This window comes from Emys orbicularis, chromosome 13, assembly GCF_028017835.1.
Source record: "Emys orbicularis isolate rEmyOrb1 chromosome 13, rEmyOrb1.hap1, whole genome shotgun sequence".
NCBI classification, from domain to species: Eukaryota; Metazoa; Chordata; order Testudines; family Emydidae; genus Emys; species Emys orbicularis.
The window spans coordinates 37,262,365-37,282,187 of NC_088695.1; the positions used below are offsets into that span (position 1 = coordinate 37,262,365).

Here is a 19,823-nt window from a genome sequence, read left to right on the forward strand (position 1 = left end):
AGTCCCGCACTGGTACCGCAGGAGTTAACCCTTCCTTCCTAGCAGAGGAAGCCACGCCCCAGAATCTCTGCTGGGCATGCTCCAACTGGAGAACAGGTATAAAAGCCTGCAGAGCAGCTCAGTTGGGACTGACCACCGGAGAAGAAGGATGCACACTGCTAGCTCCTGAGGAGGGAGAGCCTGCGTTCCAGGATCCCAGAGTCTGTCAAGCCGAAGCACTACCTGAGACCCCGACGGAGGACGTCACAGGAGAGGAACAGACCGGAGGACCCTCCGCCGCAGATGACCAGGTATTCATGGTAGGAAGTGACCCAGGGGAACTCTAGAGACAAACGGCGTTAGAGCTGCATTGACGTTCGGCGTGTTGCGGGCGGATCCCCGCCGAGCAAGTGGCAAGGAGAGCTTGCCACTACCAGGGCCCTGGGTCGAGGCTCGGTGGAGAGGGCAGGCCCGAGTCCCCCTACCCCCTCACCCTCTCACCATGAGGGATCCTAGAGACTCCGGCCTATCGGCCACACTACCCCACTCGTGAAGGGAGATTGTATGGACTTTGGCCGCTAGGCTGCGCTACCCCGCTCGTGAAGGGGGATTGTATGGACTCTGGCCGCTAGGCCACGCTACTCTGCTTGTGAGAGGGGATTGTATGGACTCAGGCTGCTAGGCCATGCTACCCCACCAGACAGAGGTGATAGTGGGGAAGAAGGCCAAGAGGCCGTAACCGACCCCTCGCAGAGAGACGGCCGCAAGGACTGGAGAGTGGTGAGGTGCTGACACCCCATCCTACCCCTGCCACAAAGGGGTGCTGCGGTGCCAGGCCCACCACACGGGGAAGCACTGGACAGGGCCTATCTGGATCCAATCACTTCAGGGTCTAGATGTCTGGATGACTGTCCCCTGTGGGTCAAAGGCAGTGGTATGAATTGGGGGATGTCCTAGCAAGGGAGGGTGCTTTGACCTGTGTCCCTCTCTTCTCCTTCTTCATACTGTCACCCTCAGGCAGAGCAGCCAGGGAACGCTCAGTTGGGAGCAGTCAGATCATATCTACAGGGTTTCACAGCTTCTACTTACTCTCTCCTCCATAGATCCCAGCTCAGCAATGTCCATTTCTTGGTCTTGCTCATCTGGAAAGTGCCCATCTTTCTGTGCATCATCTGGGTGAACATACGGTACAGGAAGAACTCCAGGGAGATGCCAGACAGACCTGGTGAGACTGAGCCTCCAAATTTCACACCTTGGGCTGACACATTCCATCTAATTATGCTCAGTCCTGTTTCAATCAGCAGCCCTCCCTCTCTGACTGTGTGTGAGTGTGTGTGTACATGGTGGACATCCCTTCCTCACGCATGCAGGAGAACAAACATGCTCCATGATGGGTATGAACAAAAAGATACTAGTACCAAGCATGTCTCCTCCACTAGCTGGTGCTTTCTGGATTTTTTGTTGTAGCTCCTTCCTAGTTTAGGAATGGCTCGGAACCAGCAGAAGAAAGATTGAGCTCCCAGCTCTGCACAGCAGCTACTCCCACCTAGAGCCCACATGGATCTGTGTAAATGAAATCCTGTAACAGTCAGCCCTGCAGAAGGGTTCAGTGGATCCAGAGCCTACTCCAGAGTGAGGAGAAAGGAGGGGATGAGCCCCAAGGGGCACAGTTCCCCATCATGAACATAGAGGAAACATAAGGTGTCAGAGCCTGAGAGCTGGAAGAAGAGACTCATCCCCTTCCCGCAGTTTGCTTTTGGCTCTTTGCAGCTGGATTGCACTTTCTACAGCTCCTTTTCCGTCATTCATCTTCACCCCTCTGTCTCTTCTAGCAAACTCCTGGGAATGACTTAAACATAATCACAGACATGCACACAGAGAGGTTAGCCTCAGATTGTATCTCGAAAGTGGTCATCTCACTTACTGCTAACCTGTAACACACGGCACCAATGAAATGTGTTTTGCAATAAAGCTTTTTCCTCGTGTTCTGCAGAGCGGCTCTCCTGGAGACATCTGTCTGGCTCTCTGCCCCTGTGGCAGGCAGGTATCTGAATCCTTAGCACTTACTGGTGTCCGAGAGAAAAATCCCTGCTGAAAACTGCATGAGTGTGACAGGAGAGTCCTACTGAGAAGAACAAGGGAGAAAGAGCTGCCCATGGGAGAGAGGGTGGGAGAACAAAAAGCCAAAGTCACTGCAGGCATAAGCCACTGTTTGTGGCTCCAATGCAGAGGCGAAAGTAAGCTGGTATGTCCAGTACGGCGTACCGGTAAGAAAGCCAGTACACAGCCGACTGTACCGACAGGGCTGCTGATGGGGGGGCAAAAGGGGCAGCTGCCCCATGGCCTGGTGATTAAAAAGGGCCCAGGGCTCCCGGCAGCGGCCAGAGCCCCGGGCCCTTTAAATTGCCGGCAGAGCCCCGGGCAGCGCGGGCCGGGCAGCGCTGAAGGGCTGGCTAGGAGAGTCTGGCCCCAGCCCTGCCCCTTCCACCCGAGACAGCGCCCCTTCCGGGGGCCCAGAACCGCCCCACCCCCATCCAGGACCCCAGCCACCCTGCATACCGGTAAGTCCGTTAAGTTACTTGCACCTCTGCTCCAATGACATCAAGCACCATATTGTCCCCTCTGGTCTATCAGTGCTACCCTGTGTAGTGTGGAAAGACTTTGTCTCCACATTTTATAAAGTGCCCCAGCACCACTGGAGTGTTTGGTTTCACTCTTGCCTTGGGTGAGAACATGAGCGTTTCAGTGGTCTCCAGTAGGCTTCCTAGTGGTAGTAATTACAGTGGTGCTGGCCCTGGCTCTATGGTTACGGAGTTGTCAGATGTTTTCAGTTTCACAGGAGTTTTAAACCTTTACTTTATAAAATTCTCATTCAAGGGGCAAAATCCAAAATCCAGAACATGAACTTTGAGCATAATTTGAATTGTCCCTGGTCTGATGAAAAACGTACCCATTTCGCAAGAAATCTAAGACACTCTGGGCTCTGTCCTTTGGCCACATTGTTGCTCCTCAAATGCTAATTGCCCAAAGATCAGTTATACAGAGGGGGTATTTGCCTGTAGAGTATTTTGTAACTTTCTAGTCATAACTACGTTGACAGGAGAACCCCTCCCGTTGGTGATAGATCGTGTCTACACCAGGGGTGGGCAAACTGTTTCGCGGCGCTGGGAGGGAGGGAGGGGGGAGACGCAGGACACGGCGGCGCGCTTGCAGAGGAGGCGGAGGTGAGCTGGAGCAGGGGGGCGGGGAACTGCTGGTGGGTGCTGAGCACCCACCAATGTTTTTCCGTGGGTGCTCCAGCCCCGGAGCACCCACGGACTTGGCGCCTACGAGCATAGAGTCTTATCATCGGACTGAGCTAGCTAGCTACAGTGTTGAGTTAACCTGTTCTCTGCTCTCTTCCTTCTTCCCCCTCTGGCCTCTCGCGACCTGCAAAGGAATCTTCCATTCCACACTCACTCAACCTTTGACCCTCCCCCGAAATGCCTTGCGATGCTTGCGACCGCGTTAGGAACACACAATGCTGATCTGCCTCCCCATGGGACCCCCTGAGGGAGGGAGTCCTTGGGCCTGTGATACAGGAGGGGTGTGAGGTGCAGGCAGGGGGCTTAGGGCAGGGAGTTGGGGGGCGGGGTGCAGGAGGGGTTCGGGCTCTAGCCTGGAGCTGCTTACCTAAAGCAGCTCCGAGGTGGCAGTGGCGCGCACTGGGGCCAGGGCAAGCTCCCTGCATGCCTGCCTTGGCCCCATGCCGTGCTGCTCCAGGAAGGGCTGCAGCCCCTGGGGGAGAGGGGGAGGAGGGCTCCGCGTGTGCTGCCCTTGCTGCGCCTCCAGGTACCTCCCCCAAAGCTGCCATTGGCCGCGGTTCCCCGTTCCCGGCCAATGGAAGCTGTGGGGGGTGGTGCCTGGAGGCAAGGGCAATGCACGGAGCCCTCTGCCCCCCGCCCCCCACCCGGGGGCCGCAGGGAAGTGGTGCCGGCAGCTTCTGAGAGCGTCGCGGGGGCCCGCGGTGCAGGGGGAGCAATACCACTGGCCAAATCCAAAGCCCTGAGGGGCCGGATCCGGCCCGCGGGCCGTAGTTTGCCCACCCCTGGTCTACACTGAAGCGCTACAGGGGGACAGCTGCACCGGTGCCGTTGCAGCCTTTCAAGTGTAGACAAGCCCCCAGTCACTATCTCCAACCACAAAATCATAACAAGCACCTGGCTGTGTCAGGGCAAAAGGAACTTGCCAAGTGCATGGGCCATGTGACAGTCAGAGGTGCTGAGCTCTTGATAGAAACGCATAGGAGGTCACTGTTAAGGGTGCAAGTTTGATGACGTTGGGTACATGTTGCTTTTGGTTGTTTAGAAACGGAAGTGGAAGCCTTAAGGGCTGAAGTGTAGAACTCCCAGCCCTACAGCCAATACGGACGTGGAAAGAAATGCCAAAGTCTTTCCTCTTCACTTTTTATTTCCTTGTGTTAACAGTTTTGGATGGAGGCGTGTGTTGGGGTGTAACCTTGGCTACCATTGTTCTTGCTAATTATTTCTAGCTCTGCCGTACCAATTGGGCTCAATAGAGATCAGGGCCCAGTTGTGCTGGGAGCTGTACAAATGCCAAATAAGAGACTGCCCCTGCTGCGAAGTATTTCCAATCTAAATAGGCAGTAGGGACAAGAGACATGACAGTTGGGGGTAGGACAAAGCGGAGCTGGTCAGAAAACAGACATTTTTCCTTATGAGAAATTACAAAAAGAAAAACAAAATTAAAAATCTTTGTTCAAAAATTCATTTGAAAATTTTCTGGTTTTCCCACAAGTTTTCAACTTATTAAAAACAAGAATTTTCATTTTGAATCAACTTTTCGATTTGACTTAAAAGTATTGTTTCATTTCATTCCCCCCGCCCACCAAAAAAACCCCCACAAAAAAACAAAAAACCTAAAGGAAGCAATCCACGTCAAAACAAAACTAAAATTTTCATTTATTTTTGAAACATTGATTCAAAATTTAAAAAAAAAAATCATTCTAAATTTGCCTGCAGGAAAACAAACACATTTCACTGAAATTTTCCCACAAAGTTTTCAGTTTCAATTACACATTGTTCAGCAGCAGGAAAGCTTTCCACACTAAACCTTTCAACCAGATCTAAGAACAAAGTTAAACGTTAAGAGGCATGTGGTGCCACTGGATGAGTTCATTTTCTGTAAGGCTAGGCTGGGTCACTGCACAGCAGGAAGTTGGCTGCCCAGGATCTGCCAAATAAGAGAAGCTGGGAATATTTAGGTGTTTAAAATGAAGGGTTTCATGGTGGAAATCCACACACATTTCAGGAACTCCTTGCTACTGCAGCTTCCATTTTCCACCAGACCATGTAATAGGTCCTCGTACAAGTATCACCAAACAAAAACAGAACACCCTAACCACAGCAATCAAACCACTATGCACTGAGTAACACACGAGCCACTTCCCCCTTTTAGTCTTTCCCGGGGGAAGTGAGGTAGCGTAGATAAGAGGAACCCTGCAGTGAAAGAACTAGTTAGAGAGGCAGTTTCATTGCAAACGCCTACAGGAGAAACCCGGACCCGGGGCTTCCTAGGAACACAAAGGAAGGATTTTCCTGGAGAGAGACTCCCCTGGAATCGACGTCCCACCCGGCTGTGGGGAGAGGCAGAACAATGAGGATTTTCCCCATTCTGGGTTGGATGCTTTTCCCAGGTAAGGCAGCAGTGAGCGGCGTATGCCCCAGCAGAACCAGCCAGCGTTGTTCCTCCTCGGGCCCGTCGCACACCCACGTGTGTGTTATTGGAGAGCAGCTGCTGAGGAGGGATTCCAGGAACGGCCCCTGAGCCTGCAGGACCCCAGTGCACCGATCCCGGAGACTGGGATTTTGTGCCTTTGCTAAAGTACCTGCCTCTCGATCAGCCATTTGAACGGCTCCTCGCGGTTTGTGTAGCTGCTCGTCCAATAGGAGGTTTTTTGCAGAGCTCCCCTGGTGGTAAAGCTACTGCAGGTTGGTGCTTTACATTTGTAAGTGACCAAAAACTTCCCATCCCAGAAGGGGACAACGGGACTGTCCCAGAGTCTCTCTCTGTGGCCATGAAGAGTCTGTGTAAGGTACATTTGCCCCCACATTTTCCCATGACGCTCTGTCAGGGGGTTACGGGGTGTCCAGACTTGCAGCAGCCCCTATGATCCTGCAAACACGTGTTCTACTGTGGTTTATTCTGAGCGCCAGCCGCCCTCTGCGCTTCCTGCAGAGCGGATCCTTCTCCCTGCCCCGGCTCAGGAACTGGGGGAGGGGAAACTCCCCTGGGGGTGGGGTTGTCTCTCCCCGGGAGTTGGTGATGATGGACCCAGCATGAAGGCAGGGGACCAGGGATCCCACAGACCCAGTTTCACGTCATGGACTCTGAGAGGAGGGGGGAGTTAGCGGAAACCTGCCCCTGTCTGTGTGGGGGGGGGGAGGGATTGTTGGGGGGTTATTGCCCGGCCGGCCATGAGGCGGGTCCCTCCATCTCTCAGCAGTGCCCGGCTCCGCTCCTCGGGTCACGTGTCAGAGACTCAGGTGGCGCTGGGGGCATTTTGTGTTTGTTCAGACGGAAACGGTGCCCCGGGTCTCACTGGCTCTGTCTCTCGCAGGCTGCTGGGCGGTGACGGGCCCCGGGGCAGTGCGCGGCCCCCCGGGCGGCTCGGTGGCTGTGCGGTGCCGGTACCGGACGGGCTATGAGCGTTATAAGAAGTTCTGGTGCCGGGCAGGAGGTTGGTTCTTTTCCAACGGTCACATCGTTGAGACCGATGGGTCGGAGGCGGAGGTGACGCGGGGCGGAGTCTCCATCCGAGACAATCACACCCAGCGCGTGTTCACTGTGACCCTGGAGCACCTGACACGGGCAGACGCCGGCACGTACCACTGCGGGGTAGTGAGAACTGGGCTTCGTGATCTCAGGGCCACTGTGGAACTCACCGTCTCCCCAGGTAAATCCCGGCGCCGCTCTTCGAGGGAACGCGGGAGTGCGGGGCCCGCAGCCAGGCAGGCCGGTGCCCGGCGCCCTGGGCTCTGCGGGGCTGCAGCACTGGACACGTGTGTGCGGAGGGGGGTGGGGGGACACCGGGGTGTCAGTCAAGGCGCTGCCCTGGACAGTCGATATTAGATCCATCCCAGTTTCCTAGTGACCCGCCCAGCGCTCGCCCCAGGGAACACGGTGAGCGCCCCTCACCCAGGCCGGCCGGCAGCACCTGTAAATAACGCGGCAGGGCAGTTTCTTCGTGCTCTGGGTCGTGTCCCGGGTGTAGAGGGGGGTTTGCAGCGGGGGAAGGGGCTCTGCTTTCACCCTGGGCAGTTCTCATCATAGATTGTGTGTGTCCGGCCCTCGTCTGGAGCCTGCAGATTAGTGTTACTCACTGAGCTCCCAGTCACTCGCTCGGGTTTAAGGGGGAACCTTGATGGGTGACGCCGCTTTGGTACCCGAGGGTGGGGCTGTTAGTGCCCTGTGGGACTCCTCCTGAACCGGGAGAGGACAGGAGCTGGCAGCAGTGGGGTCTGGGTATCACTGTTGCTGATAGGAATGGGGAAGTTCTAAGTGAATAAAAGACTCGCAGTGTCAACCTGTGGAACTCCTCGCCAGGGGATGTTGTGAAGGTCAACACCGTACCAGTGTTTAAAAAAAAACAAGATAAGTTCACGGAGGACAGGTCCATCAATGGCTATTAGCCAGCATAGGCAGGGATGAACCCCATGCTCTGGATGTCCCTAGCCTATTTGCCAGAAGCTGGAAATGTGTGACAGGGGATGGATCACTTGATAATTACCTGTTCTGTTCATTCCCTCTGAGGCACCAAGCACTGGCCACTGGTGGAAGACAGGATACTGGGCTAGATGGACCATTGGTCTGACCCATATTGTCATTCTTGTGTTCTTAGGAGAGGGCTGATGTTTTGTGGGGACCAGCCCCACCACTTTATGCCTTACCCCACTGGTTAAGGGGAAATATAAATATTGGCCCTGCCCTTTAGCTCCCCCATACACAAATCTCACATTCATAAAGAATTCCCATTAGTGGAGTCCAATTCCAGCCCTGAAATCTACATGGATTGACTTGTGATCCTCGATCCTGCCAGGTTGCACCCCCCAGTGCAGACGCAAAGAGATCAGCGAGGGTGGATGTACTAACTATGTTTCTGGAGTGTTAGTTCAGCAAAGCATGGGCTGGACAGAGGTGAAGAATCTATGGCTAAAATTCTGTGTTCCGCCTCTGAGCGGCGCACCCCACGGGAAGGGGGGCAAAGTTGGCTTTAAGTCACCCTGGTGTTTTTCCAGTTCTGAACTGTCACATACACTAGGTAGAGGAGCGGCTACTCTAATTTCCCACAACCTGCCCCATGGGCTGCCCATGTCCTACTCTGCATCCCCCAGAAGCAGAGAATTTCTATGGCCCTAAGTGACAGAGAGAGAGAGAGAGACATGCCCCCCGCACCCAGCCTGGCATACCCCATGCCAATGTTTTCAGTGGTGGGAGGCAGCATAGGGCCACTTGTTGCAGACTGATGTAGTTCTTATGCTGGGGCAATTCTGCCCTGGTGACTGCAGGGCTTTCCTGGCCCCTCTAGCCCAGGGGAGCAGCCTGCAGGGGCCTCGGCAGAGAGGAGAATCCCTCCCCTGTGTCTGTTGAAGCCTAAACCTTGTTTTTAGGAACAAAAACGTTTAGTGCCATTGAGAAAACGGCATTTTGTCCTGGGGAATCTGATTTACTGAGTGTTTTTATCCTCAGCTAATTCTTCCCCAACCCAAACAATAAAGTCATCATCAGCGACAGTGCAACCAGCTTCTTCTTCCCCCTCAATACCTACTTCCCTCTGGACAACTGCTGAGAAAGGGAAATCCAGCTTCTCCACTAACCAGGACAACACTGCCTCTGAGTGAGTACCAGTGCTCCAGCCAGAGTCACTTATGGTGCGTCTACACTGCAGCTGGGTGCGAGTGCCCAGCCTGGGTGCACAGACTTGTGATCATGGGGCTTGTGATAATGTGCTAAAACTAGCTGTGCAGACATTGGGGCCTGGGCTCTCAAGCTCACCCCTGACCCCTAGGCGTGATGACAGCCCAAACCACAAAGTCGAAGCATGTGCCCTGCCTGCTGGGAAAGCCATGTGGTCACACTGCTGTAACCATCGCCCTTCCTCATTCATTTCCCTCCTCACAGCTTGTTCCTCCCACTTCCTGCACCACGTCTGAGAGTCTGCCCCTGCCAGCACGGAGGCACATGGGCCATTTGAGTCACATGACTAGTCCCATGGACATCTACATCCTGGTCTATACGATCTATTCCTGACAAGGAGGGTCAGCAAAGGGTGCGGCCGAATCAGCACTGAACAAGCTCTAACTGTAGACAAACTGCAAGATCTAGAGCCAAACTATTTCAAACTAAGAATTTTAAAAATCGAATGATCTTTTCCCCCGTATATTTTGTTCGCTTTTTGAGCTCTGTGCATCTTCCAGAATGAAAGCCGACTGGTCAGTTTCACTTTTGCTTCTAATTAGTTCCACTCCAGCCCATGCACTGACTAGCATAATCCTGCCAGCTTTGAGTTGCCAGATGCCAGCGCTGCAAGTGACATCCTTACTTATTTACATTGGAATTTTAAATAATGCATGGAAACATCTGTTGGTCTTAGGTTTTTTTAAACATTTTTACAACATCTAAATTTGGGGCCAAATTTGAGCTGACGCTGTCCCTTTAAACAAAATAATGTTTCTATCAGCTAAAATTAAAAGTGGATTAAAACTACAGAATCCCTGGCAGCAGGAAAAAACCTAAAGGAAACCAAAATGTCTAAGCCCTTTATCCTGCAAACCCTTTCACATACTTGCTTAACTTTAAGCATGTTTATAACGTTAAGTATTTGCTTAAAATGTCTGTAGGATCAGAGCAGAAAATACCAAAGAATTAACAAAAGTCACCACAAGTTAGTTAAAGCTCATATTTATCAGCTATACCAGAGAGGCTGCTGCTTATCTCAAAGACAAGATTAAAAACAGGGACAGATGAAGTTAGTTAAGTAGCTGGCTATGCACATTCTCATGCAGTGTGAGATAGTGTCCAGATACAATACTGTGCATGAGAAATGAATCATGAGATGGGGGAAATCACCAGACTAATGCAGTTTTGGAAATCCTTAGTGTCAGCTGGGCAGGAGGGGGTGGCTGGGTGTGACCAACCCACCCGTGGGGATCCAGACAAAGCTTCACCCTCAAAGTTTCTATGACCTGGGCAGACAACAAAGGGGTGGGGGATAATATTATCTACGAATAAAGGTGCTGATATAGCTAGAGCAGGTTAAAAATAAACGTGACATTATCTCCTCCAATGCACCAAGCCCTGGCCTGTGTCTCGCTCCCCCACATGCACAGGGCACAGACCATGCCTGCTACATCAGACTCTTCCTACAGACTGCACCATCTTGCTAGCTACTCACATTTGTATCTGAGACAGGTGCCAAACTCATTTGATAGGTCACCTGAGTTAGATTTAGCCCGGACTAGGATATTAAACTGCTGGACCCCATAGGCCTGGTGCAAACAAACAGCTGCTCCTGGCTGAATTAGCAGTTGAAGGAGAAAGTGTGGAAACAGACATTCTCTCTTTTTCCAACAGGGACCCGGATCCAGACTCAGACATCCTCCTCCGCGTCCTGCTACCATGCGTCCTGCTGCTCCTCATTTTGTTTCTGCTCGCTGCTGTGATGTTGGTGAGACTGTCCAAGAAGAGGAAAAACGGTAAGTGAAATCCTGCATGTGTCCTCCAATGAGTCGTGTTTCTGATCCTTGCTTCCCTCTCTCTTCCCCAAACGGGAAAGTCCAGAACTCCAGTAAGCACAGGTGCTGGAAATAGGGGCGCTGCCACACCCCTGGCTTGAAGTGGTTTCCATCATATATGGGGTTTACAGTTTGGTTCAATGGCTCTCAGCACCCCCACTATACACATTGTTCCAGCGCCCCTGCCACTAAGTGACTTCTCTGCTTATTGCACCCTGCTGAGCTCGACAGAGCACGTCTGAAATGCATGAGAGACCTACGTGCAACATTGTCCAAAACTGCAAAGAACTCTGGTTATGGTGTTTGTTCTACATCTCGGTTGGAGCTGGGCAAAGTTTTTCCACCAAAACTATTTTTCAGTGAAAAAATGTAAACTCAGCAACACCAAAACGTTTTGCCAACTCATGCCAATTGTTTCAGGGGGAAAAAAGCCAACCCTACACATCCAAAAAAATTGATCTATTTCATTTTAAAATGTCAAAACTAAATATTTGGGTTTTTCAATTTGAAACAAAATCTTGTTTCAAAAATTGTGTAAAAAACAATCAAATGTTGAAAATGGTCAAAACCGAAGAAAACATTTCAATTTTATCTAAACAAAATGTTTCATTTAACCTGGAAAAAAAAAAAAAAGAGTAATTTCAAGGTTTTGAAGTTGCCAGTTCCCCTCTATCCGTTATTTGCCCAGCTCTAAACTGCATATACACACACACCCCTCATGCTGTGTAGCTGCTTACTCCATCACTGAAATCAGTGGGACTCCCTGTGGAGTAAAGGTGCTACCCTAAATCTGACCCTAAACACCAAGATCTCCTTCCTTTTCACTCACTGTGTCACTACGTGGGAGCGTGGCTTGAGAGCTCACGTGAGCTCTGATCAGTCCAGGATCTGGCAGTGTGTGGATAGCGATGGATCATTTCAGGGTCAGTCAGTTCCACAGGATCAGCTGTTACTAAAAACATTACAGCACTCTCCGGTGATTGCCTCAGACAATGGAGTGTAGCTGTTGTAAGTTGTGGTGTTTTGAACCATTCCTGTAGAATAGACCATTTTCATGTGGGAGCTTTTGCTAGCACCGAATGATCTTTTCAAGTTTGGCTGTATTGATTGGATGGATTTATGCTGACGCCCCGTTTGGTTTGGTTCAGTAGGCTAGGTCCGCACTGAGTCTAAAGAGAAGCTGGAGTTTGGTTCAGAGGGCTGTATTGTGCAGGTGATGGAAAGCGGTCACTGACTGGTGCAGTCGGCCGGATCTCAGTTAGCACCTAGAGAACAGACCCATTTCCTTTTGGATCAGTGGCAGGGCAGCACGGAGTTAACCTAGACTCAATGGGCTGGATTTACTGTGGCACTGCAGGTTTCATACATGTCTGGTCTTCTGAGCTCAGTGTGTGTGTCCCCTGAAACATAGTTACAGGTCAGCCCTGCAATTTAGAACTGCAAAGCTGTGAGAGCCGCAGTTACCCCTTAATCTGTTGCTGTAACTTGGCTCTAATTCGATCTCTTTTCTGTCTCATCCAACGCTTTCAGGAGCATCTGTGCAGAGGGACAAGAAAATCAACCTGTCAAATTTGGTAAGGCAAATCATAATATGTCCTGATACCATCACCTCTTAAATGCTGTCCTAGGGAGGTGTAATATCACAGGTGCGGGGGAGGGGAGTGTGACAGGTTAGGTCACAGAGACCCCCTTGGAACTGCCACCTGATGTGCTGAGCCTACCTCTGAGTCTGTTTTCCTGCCACCTTGGGACTTCAGCACCCTGTCTTGTTGAGCCAGACACGCCAGCCTGCTGCAAACACAGACCTAGGTCTGAACCACATCCCTCAAAAGCTGCAGGCTTAACAGAAAACAGCTTAAGAAGTGCTCCTGTCTCCAGCACCCAGACACCCAGCTCCCAATGGGCTCCAAACCCCAAATAAATCCATTTTACTCTGTATAAAGCTTAGTCCGCCTAGTGACCTTGGGCCTGGGATAGCCAACGTACCTTTGGGTTTCATTCCCTCTTCTGCCCCTTGCTTCCTTTTCCTGTTTATATAGCTCAGCCGCAGGGCAGGGCTTCCTGATTGCACTCAGACTGCTTTGGCTGAAAGGGGTAATGCACCTGTCCACAGATACACAGCCCAGACAAGTCACTTAGTTAAAGGGACCCACTGAAGTTCATGAAGCCAGGGTCTGCTCAGCTGCAGATACTTGGGCTCCTATTCTAGCTTCTTCCCTCTGATCAATGAGGTTTTTATTTCAGGGGTCAGAAGAGGTTTCTTATGCCACTGTGACGATTTCCACCCCCGACCAGCAGCCCATCTATGCCAACGTGGAGCAGCGCCCCAAGACAACACGCCCAGCCAAGCCCCCTGAGGAAACCCTGTACAGCGCTGTGAAGCAGCCGCCCAGATACTAACCTTGGATATGAGGCAGAGTGGGGATAGGGGGCTGCATAGTCCTTATCCAAGTGACTTGATCCCTACCTGGCAAAACTTGAAGTAACCGGGTTTAGAAACAAATCTGTACAAACTCCGGCAGCTGTTGTAGGCAGAGGACTTATGGACACACTCAGCTGGAACTGGAATCTGTTGGTTTGTCCGATGGCCAGGTGGCCTGATGGAATTAAACAGTTGCTGTTCTCTTGTGAGGAGTGAGTTCAAAGAGCCAATGGCTGGGCTTACAGACAATGAAACTCCCCAGGATCTGTTCAGCAGGACAAGAGAGAAACCTTGTGTCTATGTTTGAACATCATACACGTGGTGCAAAAAGGGAGCTTAGCAGGACCACGAATCAAACCTGCCTGCAGGAGGAGTTTCCTCCAGATCAGGAGAGAGGGTAGTTCCCCCTGTCACCACCTCTGACAGCAAGTTAAACTGGAAACAGACCCAGACATCGGAGAGAAGGATGGAAAGATAATTTATATGCTCACAGGTGTCCTTGTGATTAAATCTATCAGGCTCTGGAATCAAATCAGGTCAGGCACCTACATCCCAGCCTGATTTCATACAGGAACTTAAAACCCATAGAACTGAATTTTGAACTGGCTGGACACAGGGCGATCACCATCTGCAGAGAGGAGAAGTGCCTGGGGAGGAACATGGGCCTCGGGGCTGTATCTATGCATTATTGGGGGGATGGTATTATTAAGGTTGCCTCCCCAACACTTCCCATTATAAGACCCTGTTTTAACTTTGCTTTTAACTTTGCCAAACTTGAATTTTCCATTTTCCAGGCCAGGTGTCTACCTCAGAATGATTTGTTTTGTTTGTTGTTGTGTTTTAAGTTTCAACCAAACTGTTCAGATATTTCTGAGAACAAGGCCAGGGATAAATATGCTGTGTTGCAATGTTAACAAACATTCTCTCCACCTTTTCTTTGAGAAGCTCTAGTGCCTCCACACTTTGGAGCCGGGACTTGAAATCTGGCAGATGGTGGTCTGTGTGTCAGGGACATGCCTTTTGCATTGCTGTGAAAATCCAGCCAAATTTGGCCAATTTAAAAGCCTTTGAAAAATCCGTATTTGCACATGCTCAGTAAAAACTTCTTCCAATTGCACAGACCACCTTAATTCCAGCATCTCCGAACTTTTCATTGCTTGATTTTGCAACCTTAATATTCTTTTAATGTATTTTTTGCATGTAACATGTTATGCAAGGAGGGCCTTCTAACCCCCGTCTTTCCCTCACCCTGCAGTATGGGATGATGGCATGAAAATTGTATTTATTTTTCTTGCAGATTTAAGCCTCTTTCTTCTTGCAAAGGGAATTTGTGACCATCCAGAAACAATGGATTATTATAAATTATGTTTCACTGGCCTCAGTCATTTATACTCCATGACTAGTGTTAATCAGGCTTCCTACAGAAAGCCCAATGAGGGTGAGAGGGTCAAAAAGCAACTGAACATTGCTGCCCTTCTTAATAAATATCTGGAGCCAGCCATGAATTTCATGCATTGCTGTGAACCGTGGGAAACAAAGGACCCTGGAAACACAAAGCATAATAAAAAGGAAGATCTGGCTTGTGTTTGAGATGCTGAGCTAGGGTGTAGAAGACCTAGATTCAATTCCCACCTCTACCACAGACCTCGTCTGTAACTATGGGCAAGTCACTCACCTCTTTGTGTGTCAGTTCCTCATCTACAAAACAGAAGTAATACTACTTCCCTACTTCACAGGGATTTTGTGAGAGTAAATCAATTAATATCTGTAAAATGCTCACTTACTATAAGGAGTGGGGTTGTAACAGTGTCAGCACCCATCTCTTGTGAGTGCCCCCTTCTGGCCAATGCATGCCTGCAATTACTCAGTTTTTTCACAGGGCAGCACCTACCTCTCACAGACACCCACTTTTTAGTTGGGTGTGAACCTGCTTTTCTTTGGGTTCTGGTGGCACCTGCCTCTCACGAGTGCCCCCCTGGCCGCTGGTTGTTCAGCAGGTCTTCAGCAACTCAGCCCTCCGGCCAAGACACACACACCATTCCCTCTCCCAGGGTATACAATCTCTCCTTCTCCTGGTCCTGGTATGGGGCCCTAGCACCATGGCTTCCTCCCCAGAGGCACTGCCTTCTTTAACAGCCCAACAGGGGCCCATCTCAGTACCTACAGTTGGTGTCCTTACGGCAGCCCTCGCCTAGGCTCAGTCTTCAACCAAACCAGCAGGGCCCATCACGGTACCCTCGCCTGGTCTGGCTAAATCAGGGGTCTCAAACACATGGCCTGCGATCCCCCCCCCCCCCCCCGCCCTCCCCCAATGTTTACCAGAGTGGCTCCAGCCGGACATGCACTGGGAGCAGGGCAGGCTCCCTGCCTGCCTGCCCTGCCCTGCCCTGCGCAGCTCCGGGAAGAGGCTGGAACGTGGGGAAGGGGGGGTGGAGGGGTTGTGTGTGGCTGTTGCTTCAGGCAGCGCCCCCGGCAGCTCCAATTGGCCGGGAACGGGGAACCGCGGCCACTGGGAGCTGCTGGAGGCAGTGCCTCAAGCAACAGAAACACACAGCCCCTCCGCCCCCCCTTCCCCATGTTCCAGCCTCTTGCAGGGGCAGGGCAGACAGGGAGCCTGCCCTGCCCTGCCCCCGGTACGCGCCGGGCCAGATTCTGCCCCCCAAACCCCTCCTGCAGCTGAACCCCCTGCCCTGAGCCCCCGCCGCACCCTGCACCCCGACCCCCTGCCATACCCTGCAGCCCTCCTGCATCCCAACCCACTGCCCTGAGCCCCATGCCACACCCATCCTGCGCCCCGACCCCCTGCCGTACCCTGCACCCCTTCTGCACCCTGACCCGTGCCACACCCCGCACTCCTCTTGCACCCCAACCCACTGCCCTGAGCCCCCTGCCGCACCCTGACCCCTTGCTGTACCCCTCACCCCTCCTGCATCCCACACCCCAACTCCCTGCCCTGAGCCCCCACCACACCCCACACCCCTCCTGCCCTCCCTGGGGGCAGAGTTGGGGTGGGGATTTTGGGGAAAGGGTTGGAATGGTGGCAGGGAAGGGGTGGGAAGAGGCGGGGCAGGGGCAGGGCCTCATGGAAGGGGTGGAGTGGGGGCGGGGCCGAGGGCGGCAGCGGGGGAGGTGTCAGTAATGCCACCCTCGGGCCAATGTACTAGTCCTCATGTGGCCCTCATGGTCATTTGAGTTTGAGACCCCTGGGCTAAATTCTGGGCTAGTCCCCTGAGTTCAGCCTGTCCACAATGACCTGTCCATGGTCCTGCTGCTCTTCCAGGCACCCAGTCCTCCATCTTCAAGCTCCAGGCAACAGACTGCTCTACCTCTGCTGCTCCCTTTTTTTAATGGCCCTTCTGGCCCCTGGTTGGTTGCTCCAGCAGCCCTCTGATTGGCTACTTCTCTGCAGCCACTTTAGGCCACCTGGAGGACTTCTCTGCTTTTTGGGGGGGGGAGGGAAGGGGGAGCAGGGGGAGGCAGGCTTATGAGGTCTTCAGCAGGGGTCCTCCAGACCTAGTCCACCCCATCACAGGAGTCAATAAAAGTATCTAGATAGATAATTTGCATGCCATGAGGGATTAAATTAGTTTCTTAAACTAAGAACCCCCTCAGCAGTGTTAAAGCAAAAATAACTTCTCAAGTGCATGGATCATGTGACAGTCAGCAATGCTGATCTCTTGATACAACCTGTTAAAAAAGAAAAGCATATGAGGTCTCTTAAGGTTTTGCATTAGGGTACAAGTTTGATACATATCACCTCTTTGGTACCTCTTGGAGATGGAAGTGAAAGCCTTATGGAGTGTTGAAGTGCTTTATTGACAGTGTTCTAGGCAATGTGAAGGTGGAAAGGAATGCAAAAAGACATCTTTTTATTTCCACGCTTTAAAAGTTTTGGTAGGAGGGGAGGTGTCCTGATGCAATATTACCTGCCACTAAATATAATTTTTCTTTGCTAATTATTTCTAGTACAGCAGCACTCAGAAGCCGAAATCAAAATAGGGCCCGGATGCGCTGAAAGTTGTGCAAATACAAAATATGAGCCTGTCCCTTCTCCAAAGGGCTTACAATCCAACTATGAGCAAGATGTGATAGGTGGACGTAGGGCAAAGCAGTGCTGGTCACAGAACAGACATTTTTCCCCATGAAAAATTTCAAACAGACTTTGTCTGAACTTCTCCAAATTTCCCACAGAAAGCTTCAAACTGCTTGAAAACAAGAATTTTCATTTTCAATCAATCAATCAGTTTGTTCAACTAAAAGTGTTATTTCTTTGGTTTTTTTGAAAAAAAAAATCTAATTAAAATGACATTTAAGTAAACGCAAAACTAAAATTTCTCTTTTCTTTTGAAATGTCCATTCAAAGTCAAAAAATTTCATTTTGAATTTTACTGAAGAAAGCGAAACCTTTCATTGGAATTTTCCTGTTACAAAACAGGATGTTAACAGAACCCACAGCCATCTTGTCTCCTTAGGCACTATAAGCTGGAAGTGAGGACACCACACAGTCAGGAATAATTTGACCTAGCTATAAGCAGAGCCGACAAAACAGTTGCACAGCACCAGTGTTGGTGAGTGAGGATAAGAAAGTGACAGGTTCATAGGACTGAAAGGGAGTGTGAAGAACTGATCTTGGCTCAGGTGACCAGACAGCAACTGTGAAAAAACAGGACAGGGGTAATAGGCACCTATATAAGAAAAAGTCCCCAAAAACGGGACATCTGGTCACCCTAATCTTGGCTCTAGGTGTCTGTGATTATAAGTTTTGTTTTTTGCTGAGAGCTGCTTTACTGATAAGAAATGAGGGTTTTTTTAAATAAACTGTTGCTAGGGAAATGGTCAGCCTATTCGAGATTTTCTGAGTTATTCCCCTGAAGTAACCAATAAAGAGATTAGTCATTGACAAAAAAAATCTTCCCAGTGGCTAGGAGGAAGGCTGGCCACTGGAGACCTGCTACCAGGGCCGGCTCTAACGTTTTTGCCACCTCAAGCAGCAAAAAAAACAAAACACAAAACCCACGATCGCGATTGGCGGCAGCTCTACCGCTGCTTCATTCTTCGGCGAGAATTCGGTGGCAGGTCCTTCACTCCCAGAGGGAATGAGGGACCCGCCGCCAAATTGCTGCCGAAGAGCCAGACATGCCACCCCTCTCCGTTGGTTGCTGCGCTGGTGCCTGGAGCCAGCCCTGCCTGCTACTGCCACTGGACACCACCTCAGACTTTGGGTAACTATAGCTGGGGTGCTCTCAACTATTGCTATTTTGTGTGTGTGCTGTAGACTCAATAAAAATAAGGCTTTGGGGATGAAAGCACTTGTTTGTACCAATCATTTATCAGACAGAGGAGCTGTGTCCCCATTGATTTATTTCCTGCCAAGTGGATTTTTTCCTCCACAAGAGGTGTAGTGCTTATGTCAATGTAGTTAGGGTGATGCCGTATCTGTGTAGACACTGCGTTACTTACATCGGCTGTCAGCTCTGAATGGGGCTCATAACTTGAGCCCTTCCCCCACCCCCAGCGCTGACAACCTGAGCAGTCCACCAGGCTCACAGCTGTGAGCCCCTGCCCTGCCACTGACAGCAGGGGGCAGGGGAGGTAGCTGTGAGCCCTGTACCTACAACTGAGGCAGTCAGCCCCAGGGCTGCAGGGCTCCAGCTGTCAGTGTCCCACAATGCCCCACTTCAGTCAGTGGAAGTGCTCCTGGTGACTATGTGCTTGCACCAACAGAAGGAGCACGTGTGGACATGAACCCCCGCTTTAGTTACTGCAGTGGCTGTATGTCAACTTAGCTCAAGTTGACTTAATTTTGTAGTGTAGATAAGCCCTCACTCAGAGTTACTGCCCTCCCAGCCTTTCCCAAGAGAAGAGAGGCAGCTGAGACACTGAGAACCCTTACAACGAAGTAAGTGGTTAGGCAGCCACAGAGTTTCATTGCAAACTCCTACTGAAGAAAGAGGGGCCCAGTTCTTCCTAGGAATACAAATAAAGAAGATTTTCTTGGAAGGAGACTCACCTGGAGTTGACGTCCCACCAGGCTGTGGGGAGAGGCAGAACAATGAGAATTTTCCAAATTCTGGGTTGGATGCTTTTCCCTAGTAAGGCAGCAATGCGCTCCATATGCCCCAGCAGAACCAGCCAGCGTTGTTCCTCCTCGGGCCCCTCACACACCCACATGTGTGTGTTATCGGAGAGCGGCTGCTGAGAATGGAAGAGGGATTCCAAGAATGGTCCTTGCGGCTTCCAATAAACCTGCAGGAGCCCCAGTGCACTGCTTCTGGAGACTGGGAATTTGTACCTGCATCTCTGGTGGGCCATGTATCATCTGAACCGCTCCTTATGGTTTAGGCAGGAAATAAAGCTGCTCATTCAGTTCGGTCAGTTTGTTGATGTTTGGCCTCAGTGACTGAGCAGTTGAAACCTTCAGGATTGCAGCCAGGTGTGCGTCAGGTAGTTGTGTTCGGTATTTTGACTTGTTTATATTCATTGTGGAAAAAAGTGATGCTGTCTCCATGGCTGACTCTGCCCAGCAACTAGTGATGGTATCTCTGTCCCTCTCCCCCAGCCAATGGGAGCTGCGAGGGGCAGCGCCTGCAGCAGACATTGCTGGCAGCGTGTCTGCATGCGTCTCTCCT

The 19,823-nt window shown here is 51.1% G+C and overlaps 1 protein-coding gene across 1 annotated transcript; it reads left to right on the forward strand.

Annotated features, from left to right (window-relative positions):
- The first annotated feature begins 5,634 nt into the window (after nt 1-5,634).
- Nucleotides 5,635-13,172, forward strand: LOC135888391 (CMRF35-like molecule 1). Its single transcript, XM_065416199.1, has 6 exons — nt 5,635-5,674; nt 6,599-6,934; nt 8,728-8,875; nt 10,612-10,733; nt 12,303-12,346; nt 13,017-13,172. The coding sequence occupies exons 1-6, from the start codon at nt 5,635-5,637 to the stop codon at nt 13,170-13,172; spliced, it is 846 nt and encodes a 281-aa protein (XP_065272271.1).
- Nucleotides 13,173-19,823: the final 6,651 nt, after the last annotated feature.

Bases quoted from the DNA above. Each gene is read 5' to 3' on its own strand.
- LOC135888391 (XM_065416199.1), top strand. From the start codon at position 5,635: ATGAGGATTTTCCCCATTCTGGGTTGGATGCTTTTCCCAG. The intron at 5,675-6,598 runs GTAAGGCAGCAG...TGTCTCTCGCAG, and splicing joins GGGTTGGATGCTTTTCCCAG to GCTGCTGGGCGGTGACGGGC. The intron at 12,347-13,016 runs GTAAGGCAAATC...TTTTTATTTCAG, and splicing joins AAATCAACCTGTCAAATTTG to GGGTCAGAAGAGGTTTCTTA.